The sequence below is a fragment of the Nyctereutes procyonoides genome, unplaced genomic scaffold, assembly GCF_905146905.1.
Source record: "Nyctereutes procyonoides isolate TBG_1078 unplaced genomic scaffold, NYPRO_anot_genome, whole genome shotgun sequence".
Taxonomy (NCBI): Eukaryota; Metazoa; Chordata; class Mammalia; order Carnivora; family Canidae; genus Nyctereutes; species Nyctereutes procyonoides.
In genome coordinates, this window is record NW_026575043.1 from 54,594,240 (window position 1) to 54,614,266 (window position 20,027).

General features: G+C 36.6%; 1 protein-coding gene across 5 annotated transcripts in view; it reads left to right on the forward strand.

Moving 5' to 3' along the window:
• TMEM116 (transmembrane protein 116) overlaps window positions 1–20,027 on the forward strand; it is a 109,249-nt gene that overhangs the window by 63,811 nt on the left and 25,411 nt on the right. For all 5 annotated transcript variants that reach the window (XM_055323366.1, XM_055323368.1, XM_055323364.1 and 2 more), the window contains one exon: window positions 17,646–17,750. In XM_055323366.1, coding sequence (XP_055179341.1) covers window positions 17,646–17,750 — 105 coding nt within the window. The remainder of the gene's footprint in view (window positions 1–17,645; window positions 17,751–20,027) is intronic.

Here is a 20,027-nt window from a genome sequence, read left to right on the forward strand (position 1 = left end):
CTTAACCAGCTCTTAATGGATATTGAGGTTATTTGCAGAGAACACCTTTGTTACAAACCATATTGCCCTCTAAGGGCTACAGTGTGTATTCCCACCTGATGTATTTATTATCAGTATAAGAGAGGGCCTGCTTCTTTGTATACTTAACAACTTGTATCACTAAACTGTTATTTCAAACTTTTGTTAAAGATTTTATTTATTTGAGAGAGAGAGAGAGCGAGAGAGAGCACCAGCATGAGTGCAAGCTAGGGGAGGAGCAGAGGGAGAGGGACAGGCTCACTCCATGTTGAGTCTGAAGCCAATGTGGGGCTTGATCTCATGACCCTGAGACCAGGACCTAAGCCAAAGCCAAAGGTCAGATGCTTAACTGAGCACCCAGGTACATCAAGCTTTTTTTAAAAAAATTACTTTCAATCTCTACACCCAACTTGGGGCTCTAACTCAACAACCCTGAGATCAGGAGTCACATGCTCTACCAACTGAGCCAGCCAGGCACCTCTATTTCAGACTTTTTAATGTTTTTCAGTCTGACCGCCCCTCCTCCACTCTCTCTCTCTTACACACACTCTCTCTCACACACACACTCTCTCTCTCTTTCAAATAATAAAATCTTAAAAGAAAAAAGAAACACAACTGACTTCTGTGCATAGATTTTATATCCTGCAACTTTGCTAAATTCCTGTATCAGTTCTAGCAATTTTGAGGTGAAGTCTTTTGGGTTTTCTACATAAAGTATCATGTCATTGGCAAAGAGTAAAAATTTGACTTCTTCTTTGCCAATTTGGATGCTTTTTATTTATTTTTTGTTTTCTGATTGCTGAGGCTAGGACTTCCAGTACTGTGCTGAACAATAGTTATGAGAGTAGACATTCCTGTCGTGTTCCTCACTTTATGGGAAAACTCTCAATTTCTCCCCATTGAGAATGGTATTCATTGTGGATTTTTTGTGTATGGCTTTTATGGTATTGAGGTATGTTCTTTCTATCTGTACATGGCAGAGATTTTTTATCAAGAAAGGATGCTGTATTTTGTCAAATGCTCTTTCTGCATATATTGAGAGGTTCATATGGATGGTTCTTGTCCTTTTTTTAAATGTGGTGTATCACATTAAAACAAGGGCTTTGAAGGACACACTGGACTTAATATATATTCAGAACATTTTATCCTAAAGCAATAGAATAGACATTCTTCTCAAGTGCACATGGATATTCTCCAGAATAGATCACATAGTGGATCACAAATCAGGTCTCAGCTGATACAAAAAGACTAAGATTATATCATGCATATTTTTAGACCACAGTGCTTTAAAATTTGAACTTATTCACAAGAAAAAATTTGAAAGGATCACAAATGCATGGAGGTTAGTAAGCATCCAAAAAAATGAATGGGTCAACCAGGAAATTATGTAATTAAAAAGATACATAGAAGCGAATGAAAATGAAAGTATGACAATTCAGGACCTTCAGGCTGCAGCAAAGGTGGTCCTAAGAGAGAAGTATATAGTATATATGCTTTTCTCAAGAAACAGGGAAAATCTCAAATATACAACCTAACCTTACATCTAAAGGAGCTGTAAAAAGAACAGCAAATAAAGCCTAAATCCAGAAGAAGATAAATAATAAAGATGAGAGTAGAAATCAATGATACAGAAATAAAAAAAAAAAGGGTAGAACAGATCACAAGGAAACTAGGAGCTGGTCTTTGAAAGAATTAATAAGATCAATAAACTTCTAGCCAGACTTATCAGAAAGAAAAGAGGAAGGACCCAAATAAACAAAATCATGACTGAAAGGAGAGGTCACAATTGATACTGGAGAAATATAAACAATTACAAGAGACTATTATCAGCAATTATATGGCAACAAACTAGGCAATCTGGAAGAAATGGATACATTCCTAGAAACATATAAATTACCAAAACTGAAACAGGAGGAAATAGAAAACCTAACAGACCTATAATCAACAAAGAAATTGAAGCTATAAATCAAAAATCCCAAAAAACAAGAGTCAAGGGCTGGATGGTCTCCCAGTGGAATTCTACCAATATTTTTAAAGATTTTATTTATTTATTTATTTTATTTATTTAAGAGTGGGTGAAAGAGAGAGAGAGAATGAGCAGGGGAAGGGCAGAGGGAGAGGGAGAAGCAGACTCCTTTGCTGAGCAGGTAGCCTGACAATGCAGAGCTGGATCCCAGGACCTGGGATCATGACCTGAGACAAAGGCAGATTCTTAACCAACTGAACCACAAGGTGCCCCCTACCAAAAATTTAAAGAAGAATTAATACCTATTCTTCTGAAACTGTTTCAAAAAAAAAAAAAAAAGAAATGGAAAGAAAACTTTCAAATTCATTCTATGGGGCCAGCATTACCTTGATCCCCAAACCAGACAAAGACCCCACCAAAAAGAACTGCAGACCAATATCCTCGATGAGCATGGATGCAGAAATTCTCTCCAAAATACTAGCTAATAGAATAAAATTAGATCAAAGAGTACATTAAAGGGATTATTCATTGGGATGCCAGAGTGGCTCAGTGGTTGAGCATCTGCCTTCAGCTCAGGGTATGATCCCAGAGTTCCGGGTTTGAGTCCCACTTCCGGCGCCCTGTGGGGGGAGCCTGCTTCTTCTTCTTCTGCCTGTGTCTCTGACTCTCTCTGTGTCTCTCATGAATAGATAAATAAATAAAATATTTTAAAGAAAAAAAGGATTATTCACCATGACCAAATGTGATTTATTCCTGGGCCGCTAGGGTGGTTCAGCATTTATTGACTTTTAACAGCTTTACTGATATATGTAACTCACACATTTAAAGTATACAAATCAATGGCAACCATCATCACAATCAAGTTTTTAATATTTTCATTACCTCAAAACCCCACACTTCGTATTCATCACCATTCAGTTCCTTCCTCCCAACCCTAAGTAACCACTACTGTACTGCCTGTCTTTATAATTTTTCCTATTCTGGACACTTCATATGAATGGAATCATACATTTCATATAAATGAAATCATATGCTATATGGTCCTTTGTGAATGGATTCTTTCACTTAGAATAATGTTTTCAAGGTTCATTGTGTTGTGGCATGTATCAGTACTTCATTCCTTTTTATTGCTGGATAATATTCCTTGAATGGATATACCAAATTTATTTATCCATTAATCAGGTGGATGGGCATTTGAGTTGTTTCTACTTTTTGGCTGTTATAAATAATGCTGGCCTGAATGTTTGTGTACAAGTTTTTATGTGGACATGTTTTCGTTTCTCTATATACCGAACAGTGTATTTTCTTGGTCATATGGTATAATTCTGTTGAATCTTTGAGTACTGCCAGTTTTCCGAGGTAATTACACTGTCTTATATTCTGATCAGTAGTGTTTGAGAGTTCCAATGACTCCATCCTTGTCAGTACTTGTTATAATCTATCTTTTTGATTATACTCATCCTAGTAGCTGTTGAGTGGTAGCTTATTGTGGATTCATTAATTGACTTTGAATTTCAGTCTGTCCTTCATTCTTCAGATTTACAACACTGTTATGTATTCCTTTTTATTTATTGATGTATTCAGTTGGTAGTATTTTGTATCTATATTCATGAAGTACATATTGCTCTGTAGTTTTCTTTCTTTGTTTTTGATAGTATCTCTTTAGAGGTTTTATAATCAGGTTAATTCTTTGTTCATAAAAACAAGATGTGTAGTGTTGCCTCCTTTTTCTTCTCCTGAAAGCACTTATGCAATACTTTTTAAATTTTGTCCTTAACTGTTTGCTCTAGTTCACCAGTGAAGCTATCTGTATCTGCTCCTTTTTTTCTGGAAAGATGTTTAATTATGAGAAGTGTATTCTTTCTTCTTGTGTTATTTATAATATTTTTTAATTTAAGAAATTTGCCAGTTTAATTTATATTGTAGAATTACTGGCATAACATTGTTAATAATTTAAAATTTTTAATGTCTTTAGGACCTGTGGTGGTAACTTCTTTTTCATTCTTTTTTTATTTTGAAGATTTATTTATTTACTTAGAGAAAGAGAGAGAGAGTGAGCCCATGTGTGCAAGCGGGGAGAGGGAGAGGGCTAGAGAGAATCCCAAACAGACTCCATGCTAAGGACAGAACCTGACACCAGGGTCAATCCCAGGACTCTGAGCTGAAATCAAGAATCAAATGCTTAACTGACTCAGTCACCCAGGTTCTCCTCATTCTTAATATTGGTAATCCAATTTTACTCTAGTTCTTTTTTTAAAAAAATATTTATTTGAGAGAGAAAAAGTGAGATAGAGAGACAGCATGAGCCAGGGGATGGGCAGAGAGAGGAAGAAAATCACTCCCTGCTGAGCAGGGAGCCCAACATGGGCTCAATCCCTCCATGGTTTATTTAGAAGTATATTATTTATTTTCCAAATATTTGTTGATTTTCCATATTTATTTTTGTTACTAATTTGTAATATAATTTTATTATCCATGGGGAACATAATTTAAAATTTTTTAATCCTAAATTTATTCAGACTTGTTTTATGACCCAGTATGTGATCTGTCTTGGAAAATGTTTCATTAATATCTGAAAAGAATATGTAACCTAATTCTATCATGTTATCTAACCAACAATTTTTTTCCATTTGCTTTTCATTAATGTCTCTTTGGTCCAGGATCCCATTCAGCACCTCATATTACATTTAGTTCCTGTTTCCTTAATCTCATTTAACCTGGGACAGTTCCTCAGTTTTTCTTCCTGACATTGATGCTTTTTTTTTCTTTTAATTGGAGTTCAATATGCCAACATATAGCATAACACCCAATGCTCATCCCACCAAGTGCCCCTCTCAGTGCCCATCACTCAGTCACATTGATGCTTTTTGTTTTTTTTTTTTATTTTTTATTTATTTATGATAGGCACACAGTGAGAGAGAAGCAGAGACACAGGCAGAGGGAGAAGCAGGCTCCATGCACCGGAAGCCCGACGTGGGACTCGATCCCGGATCTCCAGGATTGCGCCCTGGGCCAAAGGCAGGCGCTAAACCACTGCGCCACCCAGGGATCCCTTTTTTTTTTTAATTTTTTATTTATTTATGATAGGCACACAGTGAGAGAGAAGCACATTGATGCTTTTTGAAGAATACTGGCAGATTACTTTGTAGTGTTACTCAGTATGGTTTGTCTGATGTGTCTCACATTTAAATTCCATTTATGCATTTTGGCAAGAATATCATAGAAGTAGCATCACATACTTCTCAGGACATCATACCCAGAGGCATATAGTTTCAGAACATTTCATTGTTATATTAATATTTTTAAATGTTTTATTTATTCATAAGAGATGGAGAGAAACAGAGGGAGAGGGAGAAGCCGGCTCCATGCAGAGCAAGGAGCTCAATGCAGGACTCCCAGGATCCTGGGATTATGACCTGAGCCAAAGACGCTTAACCAACAAGCCACCCATGCCTCCATAGTATTGTTAATTTTTATCATTTGGTTCAATTGATTTCTTCCAGGTCTCTATTTTTCTCTATTTTTTCTTTTGTCACTTTTTTAAAAAAAGATTTTATTTATTTGAGAGACAGAGCAAGCATGTGAGTGGGGGAAGAGGCAGAGAGAGGGAGAGAGAGAGAAGTAGACTCCACACTGAGCATGGAGCCCAACACAGAACTCGATGTCAGGTCCCTGAGATCATGATTTGGCTGAAATCAAGAATCAGATGCTTAACTAATCAATCTACCCAAGTGTCTCTCTTTTGTCACCTTTAATCAAAAGGCTTAACACATTTTATGATTACCATTTAATTATTTTTTCCAGCTTTATTGTGGTATAATTGACAAATATTGTATATATTCAAGGTGTACAATGTGATATTTTGATTATACATATATGTTGTGAAATGATTATCACAATCAAGTTAATTAAGGCATCCATTACCTTTTATATTTACATTTTGTGTATGTGGTGAGAATACTTAACATCTACTCTCTTAGCAAATCCATTATTAACTTTAGTCACCATGATGTACGTTAGAGTTATAGAACTTAATCATCTTATCACTTATTCACCTGAAAGTTTATACCCCATTACCAATATTACCTCATTTACTCCATCCTTCATCTCCCGGTAACCAGCCTTCCACTCTGTTGCTATAAGTTCAACTTTTTTAGGTTCCACAAATAAGTGAGATCATGTAGTAGTTGTCTCCCTGTGTCTATTTTGCTTAGTATGGTATACTCCAGATTCATCCATGTTCTCACAAATGGCAGAATTTATGTCTTTTTTTAATATATATCATCTGTGCCTCATTTTTTAAAAAAATTTTGTATAAAAGAATTTATGTCATTTTAAAGGTGGAATAATATACGTGTGTGTGTATTTAATCACATTTTCTTTATCCATTCATCCACTGATAGATATTTAGGTTTCCATGTCTTGGCTGTTGTGAATAGTGCTCTACCGTACATGAGAATGCTGGTATCTCTTTGGGATGATTATTTTCTTTCATTTGAATATGTACCCAGTAGGATTACTAGATCATATGGTAGTTCTCTATACTTCTATTCTTAGTGGCTATGCCAGTTTACACTCCCTCCAGTAGTATATAAGGATTTCCTTTTCTCCACATCCTTGTCAACACTTGTATCATTGACTTTAAAAAAATATATTTTATTTATTTAGAGAAAGAAAGAGAGAGAGCAAGTGTGGGGAAGGGCAGAGGGAGGGAGAGAATCTCAAGCAGACTCCATGCTCAGCATGGAGCCCAAAGCAGGGCTTGATCTCATGACACTGAGATCATGCCTGAGCAGTAGTCCAGTCGGACACTTAGCAAATTGAGGCACCCAGGTGCTCTCTTTGACTTTTTTGTAATAGCCATCCTAACAGGTATGAGGTGATATCTGTGGTTTTAATTTGTGTTTCCATGATGATTAGTGAGATTGAGCACTTTTTCATATACCTGTTGGCCATTTCTGTGCCTTCTTTGGAAAAATGTCTGTTCAGGTCCTTTGCCCATTTTTAAATCATATTATCTTGTGTTATGTTATTGCTATTGAATTATTAGATATAGGATTTGCAAATATTTAATTCTATTATATAGGTTTGCTTTTTCATTTTGTTGATATTTATTTGGTTTCCTTTGTTGTGCAGAAGCTTTTTAGTTTAATGAGTTCCCACATGCTTATCTTTGCTTTTATTGCCTATTTTTGGTGTCATATCAAAAAAATTATCTCCAAGACTAATTAAACATTTTCCTCTGTGTTTTCTTCTGGGAGCTTACAATTTTAGGTCGTATATTCACATCTTTAATCCATTTTGAGTTAACTTTTGTGTGTGAGGATACAATTTATTTTTTTTAATGTGGATATCCAGTTCTGCCATCACCCTATATTGAAAAAAATTATCCTTTTCCCATTATTTATTCTTTTTAAAACAGATTTTATTTATTTATTTGACAGAGAGAGACAGAGAGAGAGAGAGAGCGCACAATTTGACAGAGAGCACAAGCAGGGGGAGCAGGAGAGGGAGAAGCAAGCTCCCTGCTGAGCAAGGAGCCCAATGTGGGGCTTGATTCCAGGACTCTGGGATCACGACCTGAGCTGAAGGCAGATGCTTAACCAACTGAGCCACCCAGGTGCCCTCCCATTGTTTATACTTGATTCCTTTGTCAAAGATTAGTTAAATGGTTAAGTTTATTTCTGGGCTCTCAATTCTGGTTTTTTGGTCTTATATGTCTGTTTTTATTCTTTATTATTTTGCTTACTCTACCATTCTATACCAATTGCCATAAGCATTATTTTGCTTACTTTACCATATTATTTTGCTTCCTATAGCTTTGTAACATAACATGAAATTAGGAATTGTGAATCATTCATTTTTATTGTTATTGCTCAAGATTGCTTTAGCTATTCAAGGTCTTTTGTGTTTACATTTTTCTCCAAAAAAATGCCTTTGCAATTTTGATAGAGATTGAACCTGTAGATTATTTGGCTAGTATGGACATTTTAACAATCCTAATTTTTCCAATCCATGGACACAGGATATCTTTCCATACACATAATGTATCTTCAGTTTCTTTCATCAGTGTTTTAGAGTTTTCAGTGTACAGATCTTTCATCTCCTTGGATAAATTTTTTCCTAAGAATTTTATTATTTTTGATGCTATTGTAAGTTAGATTGTTTTCTTAATGTATTTTTCATATCATTTGTTCTTAGTGTTTAGATACACAGTCAATTGTTGTAGGTTGATTTTTTGTATCCTGCAGCTTTACTGAGTTTATTACTTCTAAAAGTTTTTTTTATATATAGTCCTTAGGAGTTTCTATGTATAAGATCATGTCATCTGAAAAAAGAGACAATTTTACTTCATTCTTTACAATTTGGATACCTTTTCTTTTTCTTGTCTAACTGCTCTGGCTAGGACTCCTATAGAAGTGACAAGAGTGAGTATCCTTGTCTTGTTGCTGATTTTAGAGGAAAAGCTTTCAGATTTCATCACTGAGTATGATGTTAGCTATGGGCTTATTATATATGGCCTTTATAATGTTGAGGTAAATTTCTTTTATATTTAATTTGTTGAGAATTTTTTATTATGGAAGGATAATTTTGTCAAATACTTTTAATGCACTTGTTCATAGGATGTGATTTTTAAAGATTTTATTATTATTTATTTATTTATTTATTTATTTATTCATGAGATAGAGAGAGAGAGAAAGAGAGAGAGAGAGAGAGGCAGAGACACAGGCAGAGGGAGAAGCAGGCTCCACGCAGGGAGCCAGACGTGGGACTTGATCCCGGGTCCCCAGGATCACTCCCTGGGCCGAAGGCAGCACTAAACCACTGAGCCACTGGGCTGCTCATGTGATTTTTTTTTGTACTTCATTCTGCTTATGTGCTTGTTATGACTTTATTAAATTAAATTTGTTAAGAGGAGCACAGGACAGGTCCTAGAAGAAGTATACAGCACTCATCAAAGGGCCATATGGGGAGGTCGAGGGCAGAGTGCCAACAGGGAGATAGAAGCTGGGGCATATGGTTTGTGGGTGGGATGCTTTGGGGTTCCCAGTCAGGCCATATCAACCAATTCAGCCAAAGAAGCAGAATTTTCATAAGCCCATGGGGGTCTTAACCAAGGGGCACATAAAGTGCCAAGGGGCACATAAATCATACTGGTTCTAGAAGGCAGAGAGTACTGTTGATCACAAAGGCTGTTGGGGAATTCATATAAGGAACTTATATTTACTGTGACTCTGGACTGCTATCAAGGGCATGCACTTGCCTGAGGGGGTTAGTATCTGTTTAAGGACCCTGCAGGCTGCTTGGTTCAACAATATGAATATCAAGGCAGCAATGCCATGGAGTGGCTTAAGTAAACTCTCAACAGTGGTGTATTACATTTATTGTTTTGCATATGTTGACTCATCCTGTCTTTAAGGGATAAATCCAATTAGGCAATGGTATATGATCCTTTTAATGTTCTGTTGAATTTTGTTTGCTCGTATTTTGTTGATGATTTTTGCACTTCATTTCATCAGGGATATTAGCTTGTGATTTTCTTTGCTTGTAGTGTTTTTGTCTAGCTTTGATTAGGATAGTACAGGCCTCCTAAAATGAGTTTGGAAGTATTCCATCTTCTACAAATTTTTTGGAAGAGTTTGAGAAGGTTAGGCATTAATTTCTCTTTAAATGTTTGGTAGAATTCACCAGTGAAACCAAATTGTCCTGAAACTTTCTTTGTTGGTAGGTTGACAATTACTGATTTTATCTCCTTACTCATTATTGGTCTGTTCAGTATTCCTGTTTCTTCATAATTCAAGCATGATAATCTGTATGTTTCTAGGAATTTATCCATTTCTTCTTTGTTATTCAATTTGTAGGTGTATAATTGCTCATAATGGTCTCTTAGGATCGTTTGTATTTCTGTGGTATTGGTTGTAATGTCTTTCCTTAATTTTTCTTTTTTTGACAATGAGAAATGATAATTAAATTTTATTGAATCAATGATCCTTTTGTCCTAGTACCCAGTTCATTATCTGTTAACATTTTAATCAAATAATGTTACCAAAACGTCCATATTATTTTCCATTAAAGCTGATCAAACTCACGAAAAAAATTTTTTTGACTATAGGTGACACAATATTGTATGAGTTTCAGGTATACATCGTAGTGACTTAGCATCTCTATACATTATGCTGTGCTCACCACAAGTGTAGTTATCATCTGCCACCATACAATGCCATTACAATATTACTGAATGTATTTCTTAATGCTGTGCCTTTTATTCCTGTGTAATGTTTCCCCTTTAATTTCAGATTTTATTTATTTGAATCTTTTCTCCTTATGTCTTAATCAGTCTACCTAAAAGTTTGTCAGTTTTGTTTATATTTATAAAAAACTCAATTTTGTTGATCTTTTTGTTGTTTTTCATCCTCTATTTCATTTATTTCTGCTCCGATCTTGTTATTTCCTTCTACTACTGTTGGGCTTATTTTGCTCTTTTTCTAGTCCCTTGAGGTGTAGATTTAGGTTGTTTATTTGAGATCTTTCTTTTTCTTGTGTATTTATTGGTTTTGTTCTTATGTATTCTTATGGTATTTATTGTTCTAAATTTCCTCTTAAAACTGTTTTTGCTGGATCCCAGGACCGCAGGATCATGCCCTGAGCCAAAGGCAGATGCTTAACCACCGAGTCACCCAGGTGCCCCAGGTTAAATATGTATTAAAGAGGGCACTTGGGCAGCCCAGGGGGGCTCAGTGGTTTAGCACTGTCTTCAGCCCAGGGCGCGATCCTGGAGACCTGCGATTGAGTCCCAGGTCGTCCTCCCAGCATGAAGCCTGCTTCTCCCTCTGCCTGTGTCTCTGCCTCTCTCTCTCTCTCTCTCTCTCTCTCTCTCTCTCTCTCTCTCTCCTCTCTAGGTATTCTCATGAATAAATAAATAAAATCTTTAAAAAAAAATAAAGAGGGCACTTATTTTGATGAGCACTGAGTGTTGTATATAAGTGATGAATCACTAAATTCTACAGCTGAAACTAATATTACACTGTATGCTAACTGGAATTTATTTTTTTCCATATTTTTTAATTGAAGTTTTATTTGCCAACATATAGTATTACACCCAGTGCTTATCCCATCAAGTGTCCCCCTCAGTGCCCATCACCTCCTCACCCCATCCCCCACCCGCCTCCCCTACCACTACCCCTTGTTGGTATTAACTGGAATTTAAATAAAAACTTGAAAAAGAAAAAAAATTTGTTGATATGCATTTCACATAAGATAAAATCGATTATTTTAAAGTGAACAGTGTAGTGGTAGTTAGTACATTCACAATATTGTGCAACCTGCATCACTATATAGTTCCAAAACATTTCTATCACTCCAAAGTAAAAACCCCTTTCTCATTAAGCAGTTTCTCCCCATTTTCCCTACCCAGAGACCACCAATCTGAGTTCAGTCTCTATGGCTATATCTATTCTGAATGCTTTGTATTAATAGAACCATTCAAAATGTGACCTTCATGTCTGGTTTCGTTCACTTAACATAATGTTTTGAAGGGTCATTTGTGTAGCATATATATCAGTACTTCATTCCTTTTTATGGTTGAATAATATTATATGTATATATCACAATTTATGAATTCATTCATATATTTATGGACATTTGGGCTATTTCTACTTTTTGGCCCTTGTTCTCAGTGCTTTTATAAGAACAGATATAAATGTAGTTGTTTGAGTTTTTGTTTTTGTCTTTGAGGTGTGTACATAGTAGTAGAGTTGCTGAATCATATGGTAATTCTATGTTAAATTATTTTAAAAAAATTTTTATTGATGTTCAATTTGCCAACATGTAGTTTAAGAACCTGTGCTCATCCTGTCAAGTGCCCTCCTCAGTGCCCGTCACCCAGTCACCCCATCCCCCCACCTGCCTCCCCTTCTACTACCCCTTGTTCGTTTCCCAGAGTTAGGAGGCTCTCATGTTTTGTCACCCTCTCTAATTTTTCCCACTCATTTTTCCTCCTTCTCCTATAATCCCTTTCACTATTTCTTATATTCCCCGTATGAGTGAAACCATGTAGCCATTGTTCTTCTCCGGTTGACTTACTTCACTCAGCATAATACCCTCCAGTTCCATCCACGTTGAAGCAAATGGTGGGTATTTGTCATTTCTAATGGCTGAGTAATATTCCATTGTATATATATACCACATTTTCTTTATCCATTCATCTGTTGATGGACATTGAGGCTCCTTCCATAGTATGTTAAATTATTTTTTTAAATTTTTTATTTATTTATGATAGTCACACACAGAGAGAGAGAGAGGCAGAGACACAGGCAGAGGGAGAAGCAGGTTCCATGCACCGGGAGCCCGACGTGGGATTCGATCCCGGGTCTCCAGGATCGCGCCCTGGGCCAAAGGCAGGCGCCAAACCACTGCGCCACCCAGGGATCCCATATGTTAAATTATTTTAGGAGACACCAAACTGTTCCCATTTTTTGGCACCCTTAATTGCTTTGTGTAGATTCAAATTTCTGTTACCACATGTTTTTTCCTGAATGATTTTCTTTAACGTTTCTTATAGTAATGGTCTGCTTCAGTGTATTCTCCCAGCTTTTGGGTTTGTCTGCACAAGTCCTTACTTTTATCCTTGTTTTTGAAAGGTATTTTTATTTATAAATTTATTTTTTATTGGTGTTCCATTTACCAACATATAGAATAACACCCAGTGCTCATCCCATCAAGTGCCCCACTTAGTGTCTGTCACCCAGTCACTCCCACCCCCCGCCCACCTCCCTTTCTACCACCCCTAGTTTGTTTACTAGAATTAGGAGTCTCTCATGTTCTGTCTCCCTTTCTGATATTTCCCACTCATTTTTTCTCCTTTCCCCTTTATTCCCTTTCACTATTTTTTATATTCCGCAAATGAATGAGATCATATAATGATTGTCCTTCTCCGATTGAAAGGTATGTTTTCTATGTATAGAATTCTAGGTTGACAATATTTTTCCGTTTCAGTTATTTTAAAGATGTTGTGTCCATGTTTTCTAGATTTTATTATTTCTTATAAGAAATGTGATGTCATTCTGATCTTTGTTCCTATGTGTATAATAAGACTTTTTGCTCTGGATTCCTTTTTAAAAAATATTTATTCATGAGAGATACAGAGAGAGAGAGACAAAAACAGAGGCAGAGGGAGAGAGGGAGCCTGATGGAGGGACTTAATACCAGCACCTTGTGATCACCACATGTGCCAAGGCAGTCACTTAACTACTGAGCCTCTCAGGTGCCTACCCTTGGGTGCTTTTCTTGTTTTCTGTTTGTCATTGATTTTCAGTAATTTTATTAGGATATGTCTCGGTGTGTTCTTTTTCATGTTTTTTTTATGCTTTATATTTTCATTAAATTTGAAAAAAAAATTGGTTATTTCTTCAAACATATCTTGTTTTTCCCTGCTTCTCTACTCTTTATGGAATTCCAATTCTATGTGCATTAACCTTCCTGATATTGTCCCATAATGCATTGAGGGTTTGCTAATTTTTTAAAAAGATTTACTTATTTATTTGAGGTGGGGGAGAGGAGTAGAGGGAGAGAGAGAGAAAAAAAAACCCAAGCAGACTGCACTGAGTGTGGAGCCAGACATGGGACTTGATCTCACAACCCTGAGATCATGACCTGAGCTGAAATCCAAGTTGGACACTTAACTCATTGCACCACCCAGGGGATCCTACTCATTTTTTAAAGATTTTTATTTATTTATTCATGAGAGACACAGAGAGAGAAAGACAGAGACACAGGCAGAGAGAGAAGTAGGCTCCATGCAGGGAGCCAAATGTGGGACTCGACCCCAGGTCTCCAGGATCACGCCCTGGACTGAAGGCGGCATTAAACCGCTGAGCCACCTGGGCTGCCCACTCCTACTCATTTTTTAAAGTCTTTTTCCTCTGTTTCATTTTAGATATTTTCTATTTCTGTATTTTCAAGTTCACTAATCTTTTATTTTCCAGTTTCAACTTTGTCATATTTTAACTTCATGTATTTTTCATCTCTAGAATTTCAATTTAGGTCTTTTTTTATATCTTCCATATCTCTATTTGTCTACTTTCCTCTACCTTCTTGGACAGTATGGAGTGTATTTGTAATAGTTTCCTTAACATATTTGTCTACTGATTTTAATTATCTATTATTTCTGAGTCCATTTCCATTGATTAATTTTTCTCTTGGGTGTGGGCCATATTTTCCTGCTTTATTGTATCATTTATAATTCTTCTTAAGAAGTCAAGTTAAGGGGAACCTGGGTGGCTCAGCAGGTTGAGCAGCAGCTGACTTCTGCTCAGGTCATGATCTCAGGGTCCTGGGATCAAGCTCCGCCCACCCATGTAGAGCTCTGCACTCAATGAAGAATCTGTTTCTTCCTCTCCCTCTGCACCTCTCCTGCTCATGCTCACTCACTGTCTCTCAAATAAATAAATAAAATCTTGGGGCACCTGGGTGGCTTAGTCACTCAAGTGTCTGCCTCCAACTCAGGTCATGATTCTGGGATCCTGGGGTTAAGCCCCATGTTGGGCTCCCTGCTCAGTGGGGAATCTGGTTCTCCCTCTCTCTGCCCCTCCCCCCTGCTCATTCTCTCTCTCTTTGTCTCTCTCTGTCTCTCTGTCTCTCTCTCTCTCAAATAAATAAAATCTTTTAAAAAATGAAATCTTGGGCAGCCCCAGTGGCTCAGCAGTTTAGCGCTGCCTACAGCCCAGGGTGTGATCCTGGAGACCCGGGATCGAGTCCCAGGTCAGGCTCCCTGCATGGAGCCTGCTTCTCCCTTTGCCTGTGTCTCTGCCTCTCTCTCTCTCTCTCTCCCCTCTCTGTGTGTTCTCATGAATAAATAAATAAAATCTTTAAAAAAATGAAATCTTAAAAAAAATAAGGCAAGGTAAACAAATAGCTGAAGCATTTTATTTGTTCACAAGTAAGCTTGTTAACACTATATAATAAAAATCTACAAAGAATGATGTTGCAGTTTTTGGTTAGATTTGAAGTCAGACATTCATTAATAAGGAATTTTAGAATATCAACATTCCAGAAATTTCTCTAAGCCATCTGATCAGAACAACTGTCTCTGAATTTTACCTTACTTTGAAAGGTACAGGGTTATGTTAGAATTGAACTCAGAAGTTTTCAAAATAAACCCTAATTCTTAAAACTCTTCTATATTCAGACTAAAACAATTTTAATAAAACTTTCCTTTCTAGAAACAGTAATAAAGGAAACAAGGCATTTTGTAAAATGTGGTTCTAAACAAGTAATAGTAAAAAAATGTATACTTCTACCTCCTCAAAACAGAGGCTACTTTCTGTTTGTTCCTCAGCCTTGGAAATAAGGTGTCAGTCTATAAGTAAGTTTGGACAGGGGGTTGCCATAACCAAGCTCAAGTAGTTGATTATGGTCACTTCTTTAAAAGAATTTAGGGAAACTGTGCTTTGTTGAGTGGCACTGAGGACCTCTTTTGCTAAACTAGTGCTCCAGGTATTTTTGTTTGAAAAATCTATCATAGTGGATCACAGCTGTTTACTGATGAGCAGAAGAGAAAGATCTGCTTGTGGCTAGCAGGAAGTTTTAAGGTCTTTCAAGTTGTATTTTAAAAAGGACCTGCAGGGATCCCTGGGTGGCGCAGCGGTTTGGCGCCTGCCTTTGGCCCAGGGCGCGATCCTGGAGACCCGGGATCGAATCCCACGTCGGGCTCCCGGTGCATGGAGCCTGCTTCTCCCTCTGCCTGTGTATCTGCCTCTCTCTCTCTCTCTCTCTCTGTGACTATCATAAATAAAAAATAAAAATAAAAAAAATTAAAAAAAAATAAAGCTTTTAAAAAAAAAATAAAAATAAAAAGGACCTGCAGAAATGTGTAAATGTTCTCAGGATGCGAAGTTGGAGCTGAAATGTGCTATCAAACCAGCTGCAAAAAGTATATGGCAGCCATCTCTTCAGGTAAAACCTGGTACCCAGATATGTTAGAAAGCTTCAGAACAGGCTTCAGGAAAGCTTCAGGCTTATCGGTCTTGTCCCATATGTTTACATAATCTGATCATGTATGGAGCTGGGCAGAGGGGCAGGTGCTTCCATTTTGGGGAAGCCACTGAGGGTCCCAGGGACCAGGAATGACCAGGGCTGCAGCAGCTGCCCAACCTCTGGCTCCGCAGTGGAGCTCACAAGCCAACCAAGATTTATAAGATTTTATTAGATGCCAGACATTGCAGACTTTACATTGTTCATTGAAAAAAATATATATATTCCTTTCCTCTATATTCATATATATATATACATATATATATACACATATATATTTTTTCCTTTAAATTTGATTTTGCCTTGGATGTAGCTAACTCTGAATCTGTCTGATCCTTTCAAGGCTTGCTTATTTTTCTAAGGCTTGCTTTTAAACTTTCATTAAGGCAGTCTTTCATGTACAGCTAATTTTTCCCATTAGTGAGCCAATACTCTTCTTAGAATTCTACCTTATTATTCTGTAGTACTTTCATTTCCTACCTATATATTAGGAAGTCTTTGCACTCTGGCTAATGGAGACACAAACTATTGCTTTGGAAGTTGTTTCACCTATTTCTCTCTGGTTATTCTGTTCCTGGTCTTCATGGTTTTCTGTCTGACATGCATAGATCAATACTTAATCAAGGACTTGAGTGTACTTCTGCAAATCTCCAGAGCACTATATCTGTGTGGCTACCTCTTCTCTGATAATATGCTTCACGTATTATAGCTGCTTTGGCCTCTCCACACTCTAAACTCTGTCTACTTACTCACCAAGACATTCCATGTGTTTGGATTCCCCCTCACTGCACTCACTTTTCCCACCAGTAAGCTGGGACACTCCCTTTTTTTCTTCTTTCAGGGATTACTGTTCTGCACTGATTGTTACTTAATGTTTGAAAACCAAGTGTTTCATATATTTTTCCCAATTTTTAGTTTTTGAGGCTAAAAGGCAAAATGTATTTCTATTATTTCATCAAAGATGGAAGCTGAAATTTTTTTCTCTGGAATTTTGTCCTGCTGATTCCTTCTTATCTTGTCAGAGCTTTGATTCTTTTAAGGATTTAAAAAAATATTTCATCCAGTTTGTTTAATTTTTTTAATGAGAAATTTGGTTCAAATAGCCTGGCTATCATTATTAGAAATGGAACTGGTGGGGATCCCTGGGTGGCGCAGCGGTTTGGCGCCTGCCTTTGGCCCAGGACGCGATCCTGGAGACCCGGGATTGAATCCCACGTCGGGCTCCCGCTGCATGGAGCCTGCTTCTCTGCCTGTGTCTCTGCCTCTCTCTCTCTGTATGACTATCATAAATAAATAAAAAAATTTAAAAAAAGAAATGGAACTGCTTATGGTCTTTCCAATTAGAAAGTAAAATAGAAAAAAAATATTCTATGATATTTTTATAAAAGGGGGCAGTAGGGTCAGAGGAGGTGGATAATGTTGTGGTTAATCAAAAGGATAAAATAAGGAATCCAGAACATATAATAAGTAGGCCTGGGTAGAATTCCCAGACATGGCCCAGTTTTGCATGTTATGGATGCTAGATGGTAAGTTACTAATAGACAATTAGGTAGGATTATTATAGAGAAAATGATGTAATAAATTGAAAGAAGACAGTTGTGGTAAGTTTTTTTTTTTAATTTTCACCTAGATATTCTACATTTCCTCATTTCTTTACACTGTCAATTACATCTGGTATCTGTACAAAGAGCTGAAGATTAGACACAACCAGAGTGGACAGAGCACATTTCCACTGGTAAGTTTTATTTAGAGCTAATAGTTAACAACAGTGTGCTAAAACAAATCCATGTTCTTGATAAATGGTGTAATCATTCAGCACTGGGTACGTGAATGCATGCAGGTTAATGAAAGAAAAATCATGTGCTCACAGAGCTTCCATTCTGTTGAAAAGATTTCCTCTTCTTTCCTGCCATCAAAAAAATACAAAGGTTTTGATTATAGGAAACATTATTTACGGTATTGTTATTACTGCCTGGTTCCATCCATCTTAGCTCTATGCTAAACTTCATAGTTACTAAAGAATAAGAGTCAGGAAGGAACACAGTGCTCAAATGGGATTTGGGCTACAGTTTTGGAAAGGAAGAGTGTCTGTTTTTCTCTGCTGTATTTCTTCAGCACATGTGGATAACAGATACTGGTTTGCAGAAAGGCAGAGGGGTTAAAGTGTGGTAATCAGAAAACAAGATGGATCCAGGGAGTAGCTGTCTTCCTTCTTTGGTTCAAAGAGAATTTGGGACACTGTATAGTATTACACTTGACAGCAGAGAGGAGAACACTAAGTACCTCTGGATTTTTTGTGTATGTGTACATATTTGCATATCACATAATTTATTTTAAGTTACCATTCAATGGTTTCTAAAGCAGACTTAACTAGCTTTTACAGTAATATCATAAATCAGTTCCAGAACATTTTCTTCACCCTAATCAAATCCTTCATGTCTATTTATTATTAATTTCTTGCTCTCCCTTCTGCACTAGGCAACTGCTAATCTACTTTCTGATTCTATAGATTTTCCTTTTCTGGACATTTCATTTATAGTCTCATGTATCTGATTGATTCCAATTAGCATCATGCTTTTGAAGTTTATCCATTATAGCATGTATAAGTAGTTCATTATTTTTTATTGCTGAATAGTATGCAATTGTATATACACTCAGTTTCTTTCTGATTCTTTTTTAGTATATCACTGAATGATCTTGGTAGAAAACATTTTTATTATGTTAGCAGTTTTATTTCTTTCTTTGGCTGTCATAATATATTTTAATCTTATTATATAAATCTTACTAAATATCCCTGTTTTTTTTACTTCTACAGTGTCCATTCTGTTGTGGGTTTGTTTTTAAAGATTTTATCTTTAAGTATTCTGAACACCCAACATGGGACTTGAACCTACAACCCCGAGGTCAAGAGTTGCATGCTCCAGTGACTGAGCCAGCCAGGCACCCCGGTTGTGGTTTTTTTAAAGGGGAATTTTTATTTAAGAGTGACATGGAGTAAATGAATCTGGAAAACTTCTCCACCTACCTTTTTCTAGGGCCTACAGATCAGTTCTAGACCAAATGAAAGTGATATATTATCATACACATGATGAAATTCAATAAAAATTTGAATAGAAACTGGATGGTATTATGCTGAGCGAAATAAGTCAAAGAAAGACAATTATCATTTGGTTTTACTCATCTGTGGAATATAAGAAACAGCTCAGAGGATCATAGGGAAAGGGAAGGAAAACTGAAAGGGAGGTAATAGAGAGGGAAACAAACCATGAGAGACTCTTAACTATAATAGGGAACAAACTGAAGGTTGCTAGAGGGGAGGTGGATGGAGGGATGGAGTAATGGAGTAATGGGCATTAAGGAGAGTACATGATGTGATGAGCACTGAGTGTTATACGCAACTGATGAATTAATGAACTCTACATCTGAAACTAATGATGTACGATATGTTGTCCAATTGAATTTAAATTTAAAAAATTGTTGAACGAGTAAATGGTACTATAGCATTGTGAAAAGATATTTGAAGGTAAATCAAGGAATCTGTCTTCTTCTAGACACAGTTCTGTCACTTATCTCCTATCTGATATGGGGCATATTGTCTCCCTTTCTTGGGCATCAGTTTTCATTATAAAATGAAGTGTTGGTCTATGTGATCTTTAATGTCCCTTATAGCTCTAAAATGCTGTGATACTCTAAATCATCTGACTGACTTCTAAAGAAGATATGCTTCTTGCTTGTTTCTAGCCTTGTTCTAGATATATATTGTTGGAAAAGATAAGGAGCAGAGAATGCTTTGAAAACTTCTCTCTCTCCTTTTTTTTTCTTTTTTTTTTTTTTTTGCTGAAAGGAAAATGGGCAATAAGGAAATCATTGAAAAATTAATGCAAATGATCTCCCTTAGTTAGCATCCTGAACAAGATGTTATAGTCTGTCCAAGCACACTGTTCAATAGAACTTTCTGCAATGATCACAATATTTCATTCACTGTCCAGTTTAGTAACAACTAGCCATGTGT